The sequence below is a fragment of the Ursus americanus genome, chromosome X (genome assembly GCF_024610735.1).
Source record: "Ursus americanus isolate L20-20 chromosome X, mUrsAme1.1.p, whole genome shotgun sequence".
Lineage (NCBI taxonomy): Eukaryota > Metazoa > Chordata > Mammalia > Carnivora > Ursidae > Ursus > Ursus americanus.
The window spans coordinates 67,985,919-68,004,759 of NC_142164.1; the positions used below are offsets into that span (position 1 = coordinate 67,985,919).

An 18,841-nucleotide genomic window follows, 5' to 3' on the forward strand; every position below is an offset into this window, starting at 1 on the left:
CTTCATGGTTTCCTTCACTGTGCAAAAAAATTTTTTTTTAATTTTTATTTTAATGCAGTCCCCATGGTTTATTTTAACTTTTATTTACCTTGGCTGAAAAGACCTATCTAGAAAATATTGCTAAGGTTGATGTCAAAAAGATTACTGCCTGTGTTTTCTGCTGGTTTTATGGTTGCATGTCTCACATTTAGGTCTTTATCCATTTTGAGTTTTTGTGTGTAGTGTAAGAAAGTGGTCCAGTTTCATTCTTTTGCATGTAGCTGTCCAGTTTTCTCAGCACCATTTATTAAAGAGATTGTCTTTCCCTCATTGTATATTCTAGCCACCTTTGTCTTAGATTAATTGACCATGTAAGTGTGGGTTTATTTCTGGGTTCTCTATTATGTTCCATTGATCTATATGCCAGCTTTTGTGCCAATAACATTACTGTTTTTATTACTGTAGCTTTGTAGTATATCCTGAAATCTGGGATTGTAATACCTCTAGCATTGTACTTTTCTCAAGATTGCTTTGGCTATTTGGGTTCTTTTGTAGTTCCACACAGATTTTAGTATTTTTTGTTATATTTGTATGAAAAATGCCATTGGTATTTTGATAGAGATTGCATTGAATCTATAGATTGCTTTGGGTAGTATGGACATTTTAACAACATTAGTTCTTCTAATTTGAGTATGGTATATCTTTCCATTTGTTTCTGTTGTCTTCAGTTAGTTTCTCTGATGTTTTACAGTTTTAGAGTAAATGTCTTTTACCTCCTTGGTTCATTTTATTCCTGGAGAGTTTATTCTTTTTGGTGCAGTTGTAAATTAAATTATTTTCTTAATTTCTCTTCTTACTGCTTCATGATTAGTGTATAGAAATGCAGCAGATTTCTGTATATTAAGTTTGTATCCTGCACTTTACTGAATTCATTTATCAGTTCCAGTACTTTTTTTTTTTTTTTGGGTGGCCTTTCTATGTATAGTAACATGTCATCTACAAAGTGGTAGTTTTACTTTTTCCTTACTGATTTGGATGTCATTTATTTCTTTTTGTTGTCTTAATATTATGGCTATGATTTCCAGTACTGTATTGAATAAAAGTGGCAACAGTGGACATCCTTGTCTTGTTCCTGATCTTAGAGGAAAACCTCTCATTTTTTCCATTGAGTAGGATGTTAGTTGTGTGTTTGTCACATATGGCTTTTATTATGTTATGTTCTCTCTAAACTTAGTTGTTGAGAGTTATCCTGAGAAGATAATATATTTTGTCAAAGGTTCTTTTGCATCTATTCAGATGATCTTATGATTTTTATCTGTCATTTTGTCAATGTGGTGTACCATGTTGATTTGCACATATTGAATAGTCCCTGCATCCCTAAATTAAACCCCACTACACTGTGGTGAATATTCCTTTTAAAATATTGTTGAATTTGGATTGCTTATATTTTCTTAATGATTTTTTATCTATGTTCATCAGAGATATTGACCCTTAGTTTTCTTTTTTTATAGTGTCTTTGTCTGGATTTGGTATCAGGGTAATGCTGGTTTCATAGAATATAGTTTGTAGCTTTCCTTTCTATTATATTTTTTGAGATAGTTTGAGGAGAATAGATATTATCGCTCTTTTTTTAAGATTTAGGCAACTTCTACACCCAAGGTGGGGCTTAAACCCACAATCCTGAGATCAAGAGTCACAGACTCCACTGAATGAGCCAGCCAGGCACCCCACGACTCTTCCTTAAATATTTGGTAGAATTCAAATGTCAAGCCATCTTCTCCTGGACTTCTGTTTGTCTGGAGTTTTTTTGATTACTAATTCAATTTTGTTACTAGTAATTGGTAACAAAATGTCTATTTCCTCCTAATTCAATTATGTAAGATTATATATTTCTAGAAATATATTCATTTCTTCTACGCTGTTCAATTAGTTGACATATAATTTCTTAGAGTAGTCTGTTATAATCATTTGAATTTTTATGGTATTGGTTGTTATTTCCCTTTCATGTTTTATTTATTTGGCCTTTCTCTCCTTTTCTCTTGATGAGTCTGTCTAAATGTTTATTGATGTGGTTTCCCTTTTCAAGGAATCAGCTTTTGGTTTCATTGATCTTTTCTGTTGTTTCTTTAGTCTCTATTTCACTTATTTCCACTCTGATCTTTATTATTTCCTACCATCGACTAACTTTGGGCTTTGGTTTATTTTTCTTTTTCTAGTTCCTTTAGAAGTAATGTTAGAGTGTTATTTGTGATTCTTCTTGTTTCTTGAGATAGTCCTGTACTGATATAAATTATCCTCTTACAACTGCTTTTGCTGTGTCCCAAAGATTTTGGACCACTGTGTTTTTATTTTCATTTGTCTCCATATCTATCTTTTTAATTTCTTCTTTGATTTCTTCATTGAACTATTGGTTGTTTAGTAGCATGTAGTTTAGTCTCTACATGTTTTTGTTCTGTCCAGTTTTTATTCTTAAACAATTGCTTTTTGCAAAGTTTTTATTTTAATCCCCATTATCATAGTGTTATTATTAGTTTCAGGTGTACAATATAGTAATTCAACATTTACCTACATCACCTGGCACTCATCACAAGTGCACCCCTTAATCCCCATCACCTATTTAACCCATCCCCCCACCCACTCCCCTCTTGTAACCATCAGTGTGTTCTCTATATTTAACAGTGTATTTCTTGGTTTGTCTCTCTTTCTCTCTCTCCCCTTTTTTTCCCTTTACTCATTTGTTTTGTTTATTAAATTCAACATATGAGTGAAATAATATGGTATTTCTCTTTTTCTCATTGACTTATGTCATTTAGTGTTGTACTCTCTAGCTCCACCCATATCATTGCAAATGGCAAGATTTCATTCTTTTTTATGATAGGATAATAGTCCATTGTGTATATACACCACATCTTCTTTATCCATTTGTCTATCAATAGATACTTGGGCAGATTCCATAATTTGGCTATTGTAATTAATGCTGCTATAAACATAGGGATGCATGTATCCTTTTGAAATAGTGCTTTTGTATTTTGGGGTAAATACTTTGTAGTGCAATTACTGGATCATACAGTAGTTCTGTTTTTAATTTTTTTTGAGGGACCTCCATACTCCTTTCAAGAGTGGCTACACCAGTTTGCGTTCCCACCAGAAGGGCAAGAGGGTTCCTTTTTCACCATATCCTTGCCAACACTTCTTGCTTCTTGGTCTTTCTTTTCTTTCTTTCTTTCTTTCTTTCTTTCTTTCTTTCTTTCTTTCTTCTTTCTTTCTTTCTTTCTTTCTTTCTTTCTTTCTTTCTTTCATCATTGGGACAGGTGTGAAGTGATACCTCATTTTACTTTTGACTTAGATTTCCTTGATGATGAATGATGTTGAGCATCTTTTCACATGTGTCTGTTGGTCATCTCTATTTCTTCGTTGTAGAAATGTTCATATCTTCTGCCCATTTCTAATTGGAATATTTGTTTTTTGCATGTTGAGTTTTATAAGTTCTTTATATATTTTGGATACTAACCCTTTATCAGATATGTCATTAGCAAATATCTTCTTTGATTCCATAGGTTGCCTTTTAGTTTTGTTGATTGTTTCTTTTTTTTTTTAAGATTTTATTTATTTATTTGACAGAGAGAGACAGCCAGCGAGAGAGGGAACACAAGCAGGGGGAGTGGGAGAGGAAGAAGCAGGCTCCCAGCGGAGGAGCCTGATGCGGGCCTCGATCCCAGAACACTGGGATCACGCCCTGAGCCGAAGGCAGACGCTTAACGACTGCGCCACCCAGGTGCCCCTGTTGATTGTTTCCTTTGCTGTGCAGAAACTTTTTATTTTGTTGTAATCCCAATAGTTTATTTTTGCTTTTATTTCCCTTGCCTCGGGAGACATATTTAGGAGAAATATTAATACCGAGAGATTATTGTCTGTGCTCTCTTCTAGTATATTTATGGTTTTGGGTCTCACATTTGGGTCCTTCATCCATTTTGAATTTATTTTTGTGTATATTGAAAGAAAGTGGTCCAGTTTCATTCTTTTGCATGTAGCTGCCCATTCTCCCAATACAATTTGTGAAACAGACTTTTTCCCATTAGATATTCTTTCCTCCTTTGTTGAAGATTAATTGACCATATAATTGTGCGTTTATTCCTGGGTTATCTCTTCTGTTCCATTGATCTATGTGTCTATTTTTGTGCCAATACCATAATGTTTTTATTAGTACAGCTTTGTAATATAACTTGAAGTCTGGAATTGTGATGCCTCCAGCTTTGCTATTATTTTTTCAAGATTGTTTTGCCTATTAAAGGTCTTTTCTGGTTCCATATAAATTTTAGGATTTTTGTACTGGCTCTGTGAACAATGCTGTTGGCATTTTGGTAGGGATTGCTTTGAATGTGTAGATTGCTCTGGGTAGTACAGATATTTTAACAATATTTGTTCTTCCAATATATGAACACAGAATGTCTTTCCATTTCTTTGTGTCATCTTCAGTTTCTTTCATCAGTGTTTTATCATTTTCAGAGTACAGGTCTTTTACCTCTTTGGTTAGGTTTATTCCTAGGTATCTTATTATTTGTTGCAATTGTAAATGAGGTTGTTCTCTTAATTTTTCTTTCTGCTGCTTCATTATTAGTGTATAGAAATGTTACACATTTCTGCACATTGATTTTGTATCCTGTGACTTTACTGAATTCATTTATCACTTCTAGTAGTTTTTTGGTGGGTGTTTAGGGTTTTCTATATAGAGTGTCATGTCATCTGCAAACAATGAAAGTTTTACATCTTCCTTACTAATTCGGATGCATTTTGTTTCTTTGTGTTGTCTGATTGCTGTGTCTAGGGCTTCCAGTACTATGCTGAATATAAGTGGTAAGAGTGGACATCTTTGTCTTCTTTCTGAACTTAGGGGGAATAGCTCTGTTTTTCTTCATTGAGTATGATGTTTGCTGTGGGTTTTTCATATATGCCCTTTTTTATGTTGAGGCATGTTCCCTCTAAACCTACTTTTTTGGGGGTTTTTATCGTGAATGGATGCTGTACTTCGTCAAATGCTTTTTATGCATCACATTGATTGATTTGCAAATATCGAATAATCCTTTCATCCTGGGAATAAATCCCACTTGATCATGGTGAATGATTCTTTTAAATGTATTGTTGGATTCTTTTTGGTACTATCTTGTTGAGGAATTTTCCATCTATGTTCATCAAAGATATTGGCCTACAGTTCTCTCTTTTTTTGTTTTTGTCTCTATTCAGGTTTTTTTGCATTAGGGTAATGCTGGCCTCATAGAATGAATTTGGAAGTTTTCTTTCCTCTTCTATATTTTGGAATAGTTTGAGAATAGGTATTAACTCTTCTTTAAATGTTTGGTAGAATTCAACTGTAATGCCATCTGGTCCTGGACTTTTATTTGTTGAGAGGTTTTTTTTTGTTTTTTTTTTTTTAAGATTTTATTTATTTATTTGACAGAGAGAGAGACAGCAAGAGAGGGAACACAAGCAGGGGGAGTGGGAGAGGAAGAAGCAGGCTTCCAGCAGAGCAGGGAGCCTGATGTGGGGCTCGATCACAGGACCCTGGGATCACGCCCTGAGCCAAACACAGACGCTTAACGACTGAGCCACCCAGGCGCCCCTGTTGAGAGTTTTTTGATTACTGATTTGATCTCCTTGCCGGTATCAGTCTATTTAATTTTCTATTTCTTCTTACTTCACTTTTGGTGGGTTAGATGTTTCTAGGAATTTATCCATTTTCTCTATGTTTTCCAATTTGTTGGAATACAGCTTTTCATAATAATTTCTTAAAATCATTTGTATTTCTGTGGCTTTGGTTGTTATTTCTCCTCTCTCATATGCAATTTTATTTGGGTTCTTTCTCCCTCTCTCTCTCTCTCTCTCTTTATGAGTCTAGCCAGAGGTTTATGAATTTTATTTATCTTTTCACAGAACCAGCTCCTGATTCATTGATAAGTTCTATTGTTTTTTTCAGTTTCTGTATCATTTATTTCTGCTGTAATCTTTACAGTTTCTTTCCTTCTGCTGGTTTGGGGTTTTGTTCTTTTCCTAGCTCCTTTAGGTGTAATGTGGTTGTTTATTTGAGATTTTTCTTGTCTCTTGAGGTAAATCTGTATTGCTTTTGCTGTATCCAAAAGGTTTTGGACTACTGTGTTTTCAATGTCATTTTTTTCCATTTTTTAAAAATTTCTTCTTTGATTTCCTGGTTGACCCATTCATTGTTTAGTAGCATGTTGTTTAACCTCTATGTATTTGTGGTCTTTCCTAAATTTTCTTGTTGTTGACTTCTGGTTTCATAACATTGTGGTCAGAAAAGGTGCACTGTATGATTTCAGTCATTTTGTATTTGTTGAGGCCTGTTTTGTGAGCTAATATGTGATCTATTCTGGAGAATGTTTCATGTACACTTGAAAAGAATGTGTATTCTGCTGTTTTAGGATGAAATGTTCTGATTATAACTGTTAAGTCCATCTGGTCCAGTGTGGCATTCAAAGCCTCTATTTCCTTCCTTAAGCCAAACAGAGTTTGGCTGATCTCTCCATTGATATAATTGGGTTTTAAATTCCCCTACAATTATTGTGTTACTATTGACAAGTTCCTTTAGGTTTGTCATTAACTGTTTTATGTATGTGGATGGTCCTATGTTGGTTGTGTAAATACGTACAATGGTTATTGTATATAACATCTTCTGCCTATAGCAGTCTATATTTAGTTGATGATCACTTACATTTGAAACCTTTCTTCACTCATCTGCATTCCCCCTCATTTTAAGTATATATTGTTATATTCTACATCCTTTTATTTTGTAAATCCCTTTACTTATTTTTTTTACAGAATTACTTAGTTTTACTGCTTTCGTGTTTCCTTCTTTTCATACTCTCACTTTTCATCTTTCCTTTCCATTCAAAGAGTCCCCTTTAATATTTTTTGTAGGGCTGGGTTAGTAGTTAAGAACTCCTTTAGTTCTTGTTTGTCTAAGAAACTCTTTATCTGTCCTTCTACTTTAAATGATAGCCTTGCTGGATAGGGTATTCTTGGCTATAGATTTTTCCCTTTTAACAGTTTGAATATATCATGCCACTTACCTCTGGCTTGTAAAGATTCTGTTGAAAATCTGTTCATGGCCTTATGCAGTTTCCTTTTTATATAACTGTCTTCTTTTCTCTTGCTGATTTAATTTTTTTATCACTACTTTCTCCATTTTGAGTACTGTGTGTCTTGGTGGATCTCTGTGCGTCCTGAATTTGGATATCCTTTTCCTTCCCCAGATTAAGAATGTTTTGAGCTATTATGTTTTGAAATTAATGTCCTGCCCCCTTTTCTCTGTCTTCTCCTTCTAGGATGGCTATAATGTGAATGCTATTATGCTTGATAGAGTCACTGATTTCCCTAAGTGTATTCTCATTTTGCATAATTATTTTTCTCTCATTTGTTTATCTTTATTTACTTTCCATTACTCTGTCTTCATTCCTCTGCGTCTTCCAGCCTGCTATTTATTCCATCAGTTGTGTTCCTAATTTCATTTATTGTCTTCTTCATCTCTGATTTTTTTAAATCTCTGTATTAAGGATCTCACTGATGTCCTCCACTCTTTTCTCAAGTTGAGCAAGTATCTTTATGATCATTATTTCAAATTCACTATCAGCCATGTTACTTAGATCCTTTTTGCTTTGGTCTCTTGAAGTGGTTTTGCCTTGTTCTTTCATTTGTGATATAATCTCCTCATTTTGCCTACCTCTCTGTGTCTTAGGAAAGTCAGCTATACCTATTGCTCTTGAAAGTAGTGGTCAGAGTGTGCACTTTTAACTAGGTGGCACTTGTCTTCCACCACAGGGGTTGCTCAGCCACTGTGGAGGGTAGAACTGGCCAAGACCACTGCACAGAACTCGAGTGGACTGATGGGGGCACAGTGCCACAAACTGTTCACACTGGTCGTCCTCCACTGGGGATGCACATCTGCCACAGAGACTGGGCCTGGCTGCTCCATACAGCATGGTGGGCAGCGGGTGCAGGTTTAACAAGGTGTGCACATCCTCTCTGAGAGGTTGATAGATCCAGGGTTGGCAAGGTTTGCATGTGTCTTCTGTGGGAGGGGATCCGTAGCACTGGGATTGAGGGAGACCTGGCTGGGGACATGTGCTATGGTGTAAGCAAGTTGGGTAGTGAGTGCTGGTGCTGCACTAGCTCTCACAGGTGGCTGTGCATTTATGAATTTGAACCAGGGAGGGAAATGTCCCCTGCCAGCTCCTTTGTTCCTGGAGAAGTCCCTCAAGTGAACTCTGAGATTAGTAACTAATTCTCCCTCTTGTAAGCCCTTTCAAACTGCTGCTTCCAAGCTGTGTCTCCTTGAGCTGTTTGCTGTGCTGTCTGTAAGGATAGGGTCTCAGCTTCCTATTGCCTTCTCAGAGCCAAGCCTGCTGATTTTTATAGTTCCAGGCTTTAAGTCCTACTGTCCATAAGCACTTGCAAAATTCTGTCCCTCTGATTTTCAAAGCCAAATTCTATAGGGATTTCTTTTCCCTCTGTAGCCTCCACAGTGTGCTAGTCTGTTCCTTGCTCCTCTCTCAGCCTGCAGCCCCCTCCTTCCAGCATTCTGACCCATAGGGTTTAGGTTCCCACTGAATCCTTGCCCTTCCTACCCTCTTCAATGTGACCTCTTCTCTACACTAAGTTATGGAGTTATTCTGCCAGTCTTTGAGTCCTTTTCTGGGTTGTTTGCTCTGTGCGAGTGTTATCTAGTTGTATCCTTTGGAGACGTGAATTTAGAGTCCTCCTCCTCCACCTCCCCTGGAGTTCCCTATTGGTGACTGCTTTTACATCCTGTATTTTTGCTTTATAAAGTTGGCTTCTGTGGTATTTGATATGCAGATATTCATAGGTGTTTTATTTTCATGTTGAGTATGGCTTTTAGCATTAAAAAGTGTTCTTTGTCTCATTTAGTGCTTTTCGGTGTGAAATCTACTTTGTCTGATATTGATTGCATTTGCCTTGTAGATCTTTGCCCATTCCTAAATTTTCCTCTTTTGCTTCACTTCCCTTTGGCTGATGTCTTTCCATTATGTTTTGCCCTTTCCTTTCCTAGGAGCAATACATTTTCATGACTTCTTTTTGAAGATCACTTAGAACACTCTTCCACAAGTGCTCTGATTTACTCCATTTTTCAGTATTTTTATACTTTGTTTAGACTTTGTCTTTCTGGTGCTGATTTTAGATTAATCTTAGCCCTCCAGACTCCTTATATTCTTATGAATGAACTTTTCCCAGCATTTTGCTTGCTCCCTGCAAATGTTTGTGAAGAAGGAATATTAATGATGGCTCCCTGGGATTTAGGGTTTATCTTTCTACTTTCGAGTGATTTGGAATTTGGGTGTTCTCTATGTTTTTGTTATGTGGAGGGCATGGCTTTATGTAGCCCTGTTTTTCTGGTGGTTCCATGTTGTTTTCTGGAGGATGTGTAGGGAGACTTAGATTTTACATGGCCAACATTACCTTGACATATGCACTTCACATATGGTTAAAAATACTTTGTAAATATTTTAATGGCTACATAATATTATGATAAATAAAAGAACCAGTATTTATCAGATGAGTTCCTTATTATTGAGTATTTAATTCTTTTTCCTTTTTTGTGATGACATATTTGTAGGTGAGTCTATTCTAATATATACTTTGGGTAGACTTGCTGAAGTAGAATTATTGCTTCAGGGTTATAAATGTTATTAATAATCTTGGTGTAATTTGAATCTAGGGAGAACCAATAGGCCACAGATGGATTTATTTCAAGCTACTAAAGTAGTCTCTACCCTTTTATAAGGTCACATCCCTCTTTCCTATGTATATAACAGGATCCAGGTCTGAAATAGCTGGGAGCCACCAGTGCAGCTGGCTATTTCTGGTGAAGAGTGAGAGTTTGACTTCTTTGCCGATTTGGATTCCTTTTATTTCTTTCTGTGGTCTGATTGCTGAGGCTAGGACTTCTAGAACTATGTCGAACAACAGTGGTGAGAGTGGACATCGCTGTTGTGTTCCTGACTTTAGAGGAAAAGCTCTCAGTTTTTCTCCGTTAAGAATGATATTCACTGTGGGTTTTTCCTATATGGTTTTTGTGATATTGAGGTATGTTCCTTCTGTCCCTACACTGCAGAGTTTTTATCAAGAAAGGATGCTTTTTGTTAAATGCTTCTTCTGCATCTGTTAAGAGGATTGTATGGTTCTTATCCTTCCTTTTATTAAAAAGAAGCCCAGAAACATGAGGGAATTTTTCTCAGATATTCACTGTGAGAACCTGATAGAGCTCCTGGAGGTAAAATTCACAAAAGTGTGCGGTCCCCCTAGGACCAGGCTCCCTTAGAGTTTTTGACTCTCAAACTTGTCCACACTGAGCCTCTAGCAATTCATCAATTGCAGATTAGGTTTTCCTAACCCTGTACTGGTTCCCAAGGAATTTTCTGCTCCTGGGCTTCTGCTCTAGTAAGTTTTGATTTTCTGTATCTGCCTGTCTCTTTCTTCAGTTTTGAGGACAGTAGTTTGTTGTATGACCTCGGTTTTCTGATGGACCTAAAAGTTGATTTTCAGTTTGTTATACTTTTCTTCTTGTGTGGATGAAAGACGTGACTTCCAAGCTTCTTACATGCCTGAATGGAATGCAAAGGAATTTTTTAAGACATCAAAGACATGGTTGTTGTACAAAGTTTTCATCTCCTGAAAACTGGGTAGAGTGACTATCTTTTAATATAATGTATTTCCTTTTTCTTCTTTAAAGATTTTATTTACTTTAAAGAAAGAGAAAGTGGGGGGAGGGGCAAAGAGAGAGGGAGAAAGAGTCTCAAGCAGACTCTGCACTGAGCACAGAGCCCAACCCAGGTCTCTATCCTACCACCTTGAGGTCATGACCCAAGTAGAAACCAAGAGTCTGACGCTTAACCAACTGTACCATCTAGGCTCTCCATTTTATTTTTCTTTTAAAGGAGTAAAAAGTAAGAACTTTTGGAACATTAACTTTTTTTCTTTTTTTTTTTCCTCAAATAGATCCTAAATGCCCAGGAGACATTGATTTTCATAATAGTGACTGGGACATTAAGACAATCACCAGCTCCTTGAAATTCTACCTCAGGTATGCCTGATACAATTTGGGACTCTGTTTTTCATAGTTGATGAAATTTGTCTAGGTGGAGATTGGAGCTTATGTGGTCACAGTTTCAGGAGGTTGGATAGGGTTGCTAAAGAAAAAAAAGAGTGAAAAGAATTTCCATCAAAAAAGAATGTATATTAGGAAACCTTTAATCTAGGAATTTAGGCAAGTGAAATATCAAAATAATAGAATTATTATTGAAAAATGTCTTTTCCTTAAAGTAATGGAAGTTTTTCCATTGTGCATAGATAGAGCGATGTCACAATGTACTCATGAATAATATCAGGACTTAGGACAATTCAAGGTTGTTAATGTGTTTTGTTGAATAGTAACTATTTTTAAACATTAAATTGCATTTGCACAAACATAATATTTGTGTTTGTGTGTTATGTGTAATATTTCATGCTTTCATCCATATAATAGAAATTAAAAAGAACAAGAAAATACAGTCATACAAATGTTAGAACTGAGTGAATTGAGAGCAATAGGAAAACAAAATTTACCTTATTAGCAAAATTTGGTGATGCACAGTGGTGATGAATATATTATTTGGTTCATTGGCATAAATTTATATTATGTGAAAAAATTTGGGACATATACTTTTTTGAGGGGGACATATACTTTTTAAACTCATTCATTTCTTACTATTCTTTATCTCCAATAGTATGTACCATACATTATTTACTAAATGTCTTTTTTTTTTCAATTATTGTACTCTTTTGGCATTTAGGATGCTTGAATATCATTAATCCAAAATAAATTGGGTCCCAGATATTGCTGTTAAATGACCTTCTGCTATAGTAACATCTTAGAACTTTATATAAACATGAATGCTCTTTCCAGGAGTATTTCTCTGGCTTCTGCCAAAGAAGACATATACTGTTGTTAGATGGTTTATTCTGTACTAAGTAAGCAGTGTTCTAGCTGCTTACATTGACAATATCATGTTTTTTACAATAATCCTGTAAGGTAGGTGGTATCATACTAATTTTACAGATGAGGAAATTGAAAGGGACCCCCTTTCCCATTAAGTAATATCCGTGCTCATAGCTCATATTATTTGAACCTAAGTATCTCTGACATATACGTCACTGGTATTAGAGCCATTTTCTTCCTGTTTCCCATCCTCAGGTGCTATGGCCTTCTTGGAGTTGCTTGGGTAATTTTAGTGAAGACAAAGAGCAATCTACTATGCATACTTTTAGAAGACTGGTGATAATAACGAGAGTAAATGATTCTATGTCTCTAGCTTTTTCAAAAGTGTCAACTTTTTTCAAAGATTTGTATAGGTTAAGTACCTCCGCACATTACATTTTTCCCAATTCATCCCATAATAAGCAGTGTGGCCCTTTTGAAAGATGGGAAGATCAAGCCTAAAAGACTTAATGAGCAATACCTCCAATAAGAGATTTGTCCTCAAAACTTAATGTATGAGCCTTTAATATGCACTAGCCAGTTAACACCCTTTAGGTTTCTCAGATACGTTAGTATTTTCAGAGGGACTCTTCATCTGTGTTATACGTACCCAACTCACCTCTTATCTCCAACATTTCCAGAAAAGTAACCTAAAAAGTATCCTTTCTCTCTCTAGTATCTTTAATCTCTCTTATTCAACTGGCTCTTTCCTCTCAGCATATAAATATGCTCTTGTAAAGCACATCTTTTTGACCTTGTGTCTTTTTTCATAAATGAATAAATTCATTCTACCATTTACTAAATCATTCAATAAACATTTCCTGAGTATCTAGTCTATGCCTTGCATGGTACTAGGCATTAGGCATACAATTGTGAATAGACGTGGTCTCTATATTTAAAAAGGTTATAGTCTATCTAGGAAGGCAGAAAAAAATCGAATAATCATACAAATATAACAAACCATAGTAAGTGCTCTGAAGAAAGGGTGCAAGGTGTTGTGAAGGCATATAACAGGAAGACTTGGTTTATTCTGGTTGTTTTTTGAACTGAGGTTTGAATTATAACTTAGAATTAGCTGAGAGGGAGCAGTTCCCGACAGAGAAAACTGAATACGAAAAGGCCCTGAAGCACAAGAGAGAATGACCCCTTCAAGAAACGATGTGTACCAGGATAGGAGGAGTATTATAGTATAGAGAGGGAGGGAGAGATATTAGGAGCTAGATCATGCAAGGTCATATGGGACATTTTAAGAATTGGGGTCTGGATTTATTTTAAAAGGAATGGGAATAAACTGAGAGATTTGAAGTAGGTTACGTGATGAGATTTGCATTTTGAAAGAAAAATAGAGAGATCAGATTAGAGGGAATCAAAATAGGTAGAGATAGAAACCAATTAGTAGGCTATTGCTGTGGTCCTTGAAAGAGATGATGCTTCTGCTTGAACTAGGGAGTAGCAGTGTAGATTGGTAGAAATAAGCATACTTAAGAAATTTAGGGAGTTAATTTAGATATGAGAATGGGAGAGATGGAGATAAAAGAATGACTTCCGTGTTTATGGCCTATACAACCAAATGGTGGCCATATATTTACTGCTTTGAGAAACACAAGAAAAGACTAGATGTAGGGGAGATGACAAGTTGGGCTTTAGATATGTCAAATATGGGTGTCTGAAGAAATATTAAGTGAGCAATTGGATATATGGGAATGAACGCAGAGAAGAATTCTGAGCTTGAGCTACAAATTTGTGAATCATTGATAATATATATGATAATTAGGAGGCAGGAGCTTGGATGAGATTGCCTAATAAGAGAGATATTTCATGCCTTCCTATCCAAATTTCAGTATATGAAGTGATCTACACGCAGTGTCTCTACTTCTTTTTTCTTTTTTTTTTCTTTGGTTTTTAAAATTTATTTATTTGTCAGAGAGAGAGCGAGAGCATGTGCACAGGCAGGGGGAGAGGTAGGCAGAGGGAGAAGCAGTCTCCCCACTGTGCAAGGAGCCCAATGCTGGACTTGATCCCAGGACCCTGGGATCATGACCTGAGCTGAAAGAAGACACTTAGCCAACTGAGCCACCCACGTGTCCCGGTGTCTACTTCCTAACCTTCAAGTTTGCTCCTTAACCCATTGCAATGTCCCTCCCAACACCTCTGCTCTACTGCAGCTGCTCTTGCCAAGGTCACTAGTGACTCCCTCCGTGCTAAACACAATGTACAATTGTCAGTCTTTACTTGATTTCTATGTAGCATTTGAAACTGTTAATGAGCCCTCCTTGAAACTTTCTCCTCTTTTGGATTCTACTATATCACTTACTTTGGCTTTCCTCATACCTTTTTTGACCATTTTTAGCAGTCCCCTTTATGGACTTTCTACCTGATATTTTCCAGGATTCTCCTCTCTTTTTACTATAATGGAGGGATGGAAAATTCAAAAATCCACAGGAGCCAGGACACGAAAATGAACGAAGCAGACTACTTTCATATTAAAACATTACATATTGAACCTGTATTTGCATAGTGATCCCTTTGTTTATATATAATCAGCAATAATATTTACTTCCACAATAACCATATGGGCCCAATATAGGCAGATCTTTCCATTTGTCAATAGAGGTAGAAAATACGGATTTTATGTGAAATATCTCAATTTTTTATATTCTGATAACTAATACAATACCATGTCTTTTTTATACACTATTCTGGGCAAATAATAAATGGAAGGCCTCATGTAGCTGTTGGCTATGAGTTGGCCATCTCTCCTTAAGCAGTGGTATCCGTTCTTGTGGTTTTAACCACTCACCTATGTTCATGGTTTTAGCCACTCTCCTAGGTTTATGATTTTCATATTTACTTCCCAGATCTAGAAGGGCATTCCATCCATTTGCCTAATAGACATCTCCCTTTGGCTATCCCAAAAGTCCCTCTGGCTTAGCATCCCTACTTCCTTCTGAATCCATTTCTATTCTATCCAGTCTCACAAGCCAGATGACCTTCTCCCTCACCAGTATATGCAATCATTGAAGAAGTTCTGTCTTTAATGTCTTTTAAATAATTCTCCTCATCATTTGTTTCTATCCTTGATGCCACTATTGTTTAGGCCTTTATTATCTCTCAATTGGATTACTACAATAATAATAGTGGCAGGCAGTATAATATAGTGATTAAGAGCATAGACTCAAGACAGAATGCCTAGTTCTGCCACTTACTGGCTGTGCACTGTCTTGGGTGAATTATTTAACTTTTCTGAACTTCAGTTTCCCCATTTATAAAATGGATATAATAACAATATCTATCTTACAGGGTTGTCGTGAGGATTAAATTAGTAAGTATATGCAAATCACTTAGAACAGTGAAGCATTTACTATTATTATTATAAGTGAATCATTTTTTTCTGAGCTACCCACCACCTATCTTTATTTCATCATCACACTGGTCCTTTTACATTTCAAATTTTGTATATGGTACTCTTCTCAACTAGACTATTAGCTCCTTGGAGATTTGGGGTCTGTCTTACTCATCTTTAGATCCCCAATATCTGGCACAGTGTCAGGAACCTGTAGGTGCTCAGCCAATATTTTTTTACTAAATAAAGAAGTTTATTGGGCCTCAATTTTCTCCTCCATTAAACTGGGATTTGAATAACTGCTCCATCTCACAGGATCATTGGAAAGATCAGATGGGAGGACAGATACAAAAGCACTTTGAAAACTAAAACTATCAAACTGCAAGGACTTACTGGCAGCATTCAGGGTGGGTCCACTTTGGAATTTTTTAGGACTGGTTTGTGACTCCTTTCACTTTTGGGAACTAATTAGAGACCCTGCAGGACTAATTGGCTTATACTTTTGCAGGTCTTCTGTTGAATTACTAGTAAGTAGCATTCCTCTGACAAAGTTTCAGGTGAAGAGAGATATGTATGTAGTCACACTAAGCTATAGGGATTGGAAGCTTAAGCCTTGCTGCCCGCAGAACTGAAAATCCAAGGCCTGGCTATTCCCTCCCCAAAGGAACTGACAGTCTTCATTGATTTCAGGAATCTTTCTGAACCTGTCATGACCTATAGACTTCACAAAGAGCTGGTCTCTGCTGCCAGTAAGTATTTATGTTACTAGTTAATTGTGTTGTCTTGGCTTCTTAATAATGTTCATAGCAATAAACCTAGAAAACTGCTTGAGAGGAAGTGAGGGGAAAAAACAAAACATATCCATAGATTTTTGTCCCCTGCCAAATGAGAGTATTCTTGCTTGCTGTCTAACTCAAGTATTATATTATTTTTCATAAATCAGTGTAAGTTGAGTAGGTTGGAGAAAACTGGCTAACATGAGGGATGTGACAGGTGTGAGGGCTTTATTGACTGAATGTACCTCTTCCGTTAGGGGGAGAGCATTGGCTCACATAACTAGGGGACAGCAAAATGGTTCCATTATAGTTGCTGTTTTAGTTTTTTCTTCATAACTTTGCCTTTTCAAATGCTTTTCATTTATGCTATGAATTATTACCCCTGATCTGTTAGTGCTAGAATCACATTTTCTAGATGATAAAACAGAGGGTGAAAGTGGAGTGTTGCATGGGAAATAAGGCATACAGAATCACCCCAAAACTTGGCGGCTGAAGAAGTATTGAAAGTTTTGGCTGAGGCCACTGTATGAGTGAGTATTCCTCCCTATCTCTACGTGACCCTTCTCCTGCTTTGTGCTCTCTGTAGTGTGCAGGAAAAAGATTGAGAAGACTTGACCTCATAATGAATTTTTGTTGAGGCAAGGGACCTTTGATCTTTAGTCTGAGCTGTCTCGGTGATTTTCACATAAACCCAGAGGTAACAGTATACCTCCCAGCACCACAAAAAGATGGGTAGGCAAGGGTTTCCAGTGGAAGTTTACATATGGAACTTTAGAAACAACCTGCTGTACCTAGAACTCTGACTTCCTCAGAGACGGTCTTATGTTCTCATCTTTCTACTCTCTCTTCCTTAAAAAAAAAAAAAACTTTTCTAGGCCTATTTCTTTGTTTTTATCTCTCTCTTTGTCTTTTATCTCTCTATTGGTCTCTTTGTCTTTCTCTCTCTCTCCCTCTCCCTGTTTCAGTGTCTTTTTTTCTTGATCTCTCTTTGCCATTGTTTCTCTGTGCCTGTTTATCTCTCTCTTTTCATCTCTCTGTGTTTCTGGTTGTGTGTGGATGTGTATGAGAGTTTGCTTGATCCAGTTGCTCAAAAAGCAAAACTATCTCTCTCTGTTCTCTCTCAGAGTCTGACAACCTGGATTACCGGCTGGGAGCTATTCACTCCCTGGTATATAAGCTACCCGAAAAGAACCGAGAGATGCTGGAACTTCTTATAAGACACTTGGTCAAGTAAGTAACTTCTGGGTTTTCAGGAAGAGTTTTTTGTTTTGTTTTGTTTTGTTTTTTTATTATGTTATGTTAGTTACCATACTTCATTAGTTTTTGATGTAGTGTTCCATGATTCATTGTTTGCATGTAACACTCAGTGCTCATAGCAATACATACCCTCCTTAATACCCATCACTGGGCTAACCCATCCCCCCAACCCCTTCCCCTCTGAAACCCTCAGTTAGTTTCTCAGAGTCCATAGTCTCTCATGGCTCGTCTCCCCGTCAGATCCCCCCCCTTCATTTTCCCCTCCCTTCCTCTATGGTCCCCCATGCTATTCCCTATGTTCCACAAATGAGTGAAACCATATGATAATTGTCTTTCTCTGCTTGACTTATTTCACTTAGCATAATCCCCCCCAGTTCCATCCATGTTGATGCAAATGCTGAGTATTCATCCTTTCTGATGGCTGAGTAATATTCCATTGTATATATGGACCACATCTTCTTTATCCATTTGTCTGTTGAAGGGCATCTTGGCTCCTTCCACAGTTTGGCTATTGTGGACATTGCTGCTATGAACATTGGGATGCATGTGCCCCCTTCTTTTCACTGCATCTGTGTCTTTGGGGTGAATACCCAGTAGTGCAATTGCTGAGTCATAGGGTAGCTCTATTTTTAACTTTTTGAGGAACCTCCATACTGTTTTCCAAAGTAGCTGTATGTTCAACTTGTATTCCCACCAACAGTGTAAGAGGGTTCCCCTTTCTCCATCAGGAAGAGTTTCTATTAGAGGACTGGCCCACAGGGTAGCACTGCAGAGAAACTGTTTGTCAACTCCTTCAGTCCCAGCCACCAACTCTTTCATCCTGGACAGGCTGAGTACTCTATGAAGAAGGTGATTTTGCCTTGGCCCTTGCATATATCCTCCCAAAGTCATCATGCATCTCACTTGAAGGGTAATATCAGGTAAAGTAGGCTGAACACAGGCTTTGCAGTCAGATAAACTTGGTTTTAAATCCCAGCTGTACCACTTACTTAGCTGTATAATCTTAGATAAACCTCTCTGAGCCTGTTTGGCAATCTGTAAAATGAGAATCGTATTGTCCCCCATGCAGGACTGTTCTGTGGATTTGAATGAACACAGAAAAAGTGCATAGCACATAGGAGATTCTCAAGAAATAGGGGTTAAGATTGTGGCCAACTTTTTGCTTAGGTATGACAGGCAGGAAAGACAGTATTATAGAGAGTAGGCCTGGTGATGAGCTCCAAGATGGTGGGTTTAAGTGGCATGGGTGGTGCTTTTTGGCCAGAGGGTCCAATGTTGTGGATAAAGATGAATTTACCTGACTTGTAAAAGGCCAGCAACTGGCTCTTATGAAGCAGTATGGTGCAACAGAAAGCACTCTGACTACAGGTCAGCAAATCTGGGTTCTGGTGTGAGTTCGCTACTAGCGTTCCTGACAGTCATGGGCAGGTCACTCTCGAGGCT

The 18,841-nt window shown here is 37.1% G+C and overlaps 1 protein-coding gene across 7 annotated transcripts in view; it reads left to right on the plus strand.

The window, feature by feature from the left end:
• Nucleotides 1-18,841, plus strand: part of OPHN1 (oligophrenin 1) — a 521,428-nt gene that overhangs the window by 374,077 nt on the left and 128,510 nt on the right. For all 7 annotated transcript variants that reach the window (XM_045795443.2, XM_045795441.2, XM_045795445.2 and 4 more), the window contains 3 exons: nucleotides 11,005-11,089; nucleotides 16,056-16,114; nucleotides 17,266-17,371. In XM_045795443.2, coding sequence (XP_045651399.1) covers nucleotides 11,005-11,089; nucleotides 16,056-16,114; nucleotides 17,266-17,371 — 250 coding nt within the window. The remainder of the gene's footprint in view (nucleotides 1-11,004; nucleotides 11,090-16,055; nucleotides 16,115-17,265; nucleotides 17,372-18,841) is intronic.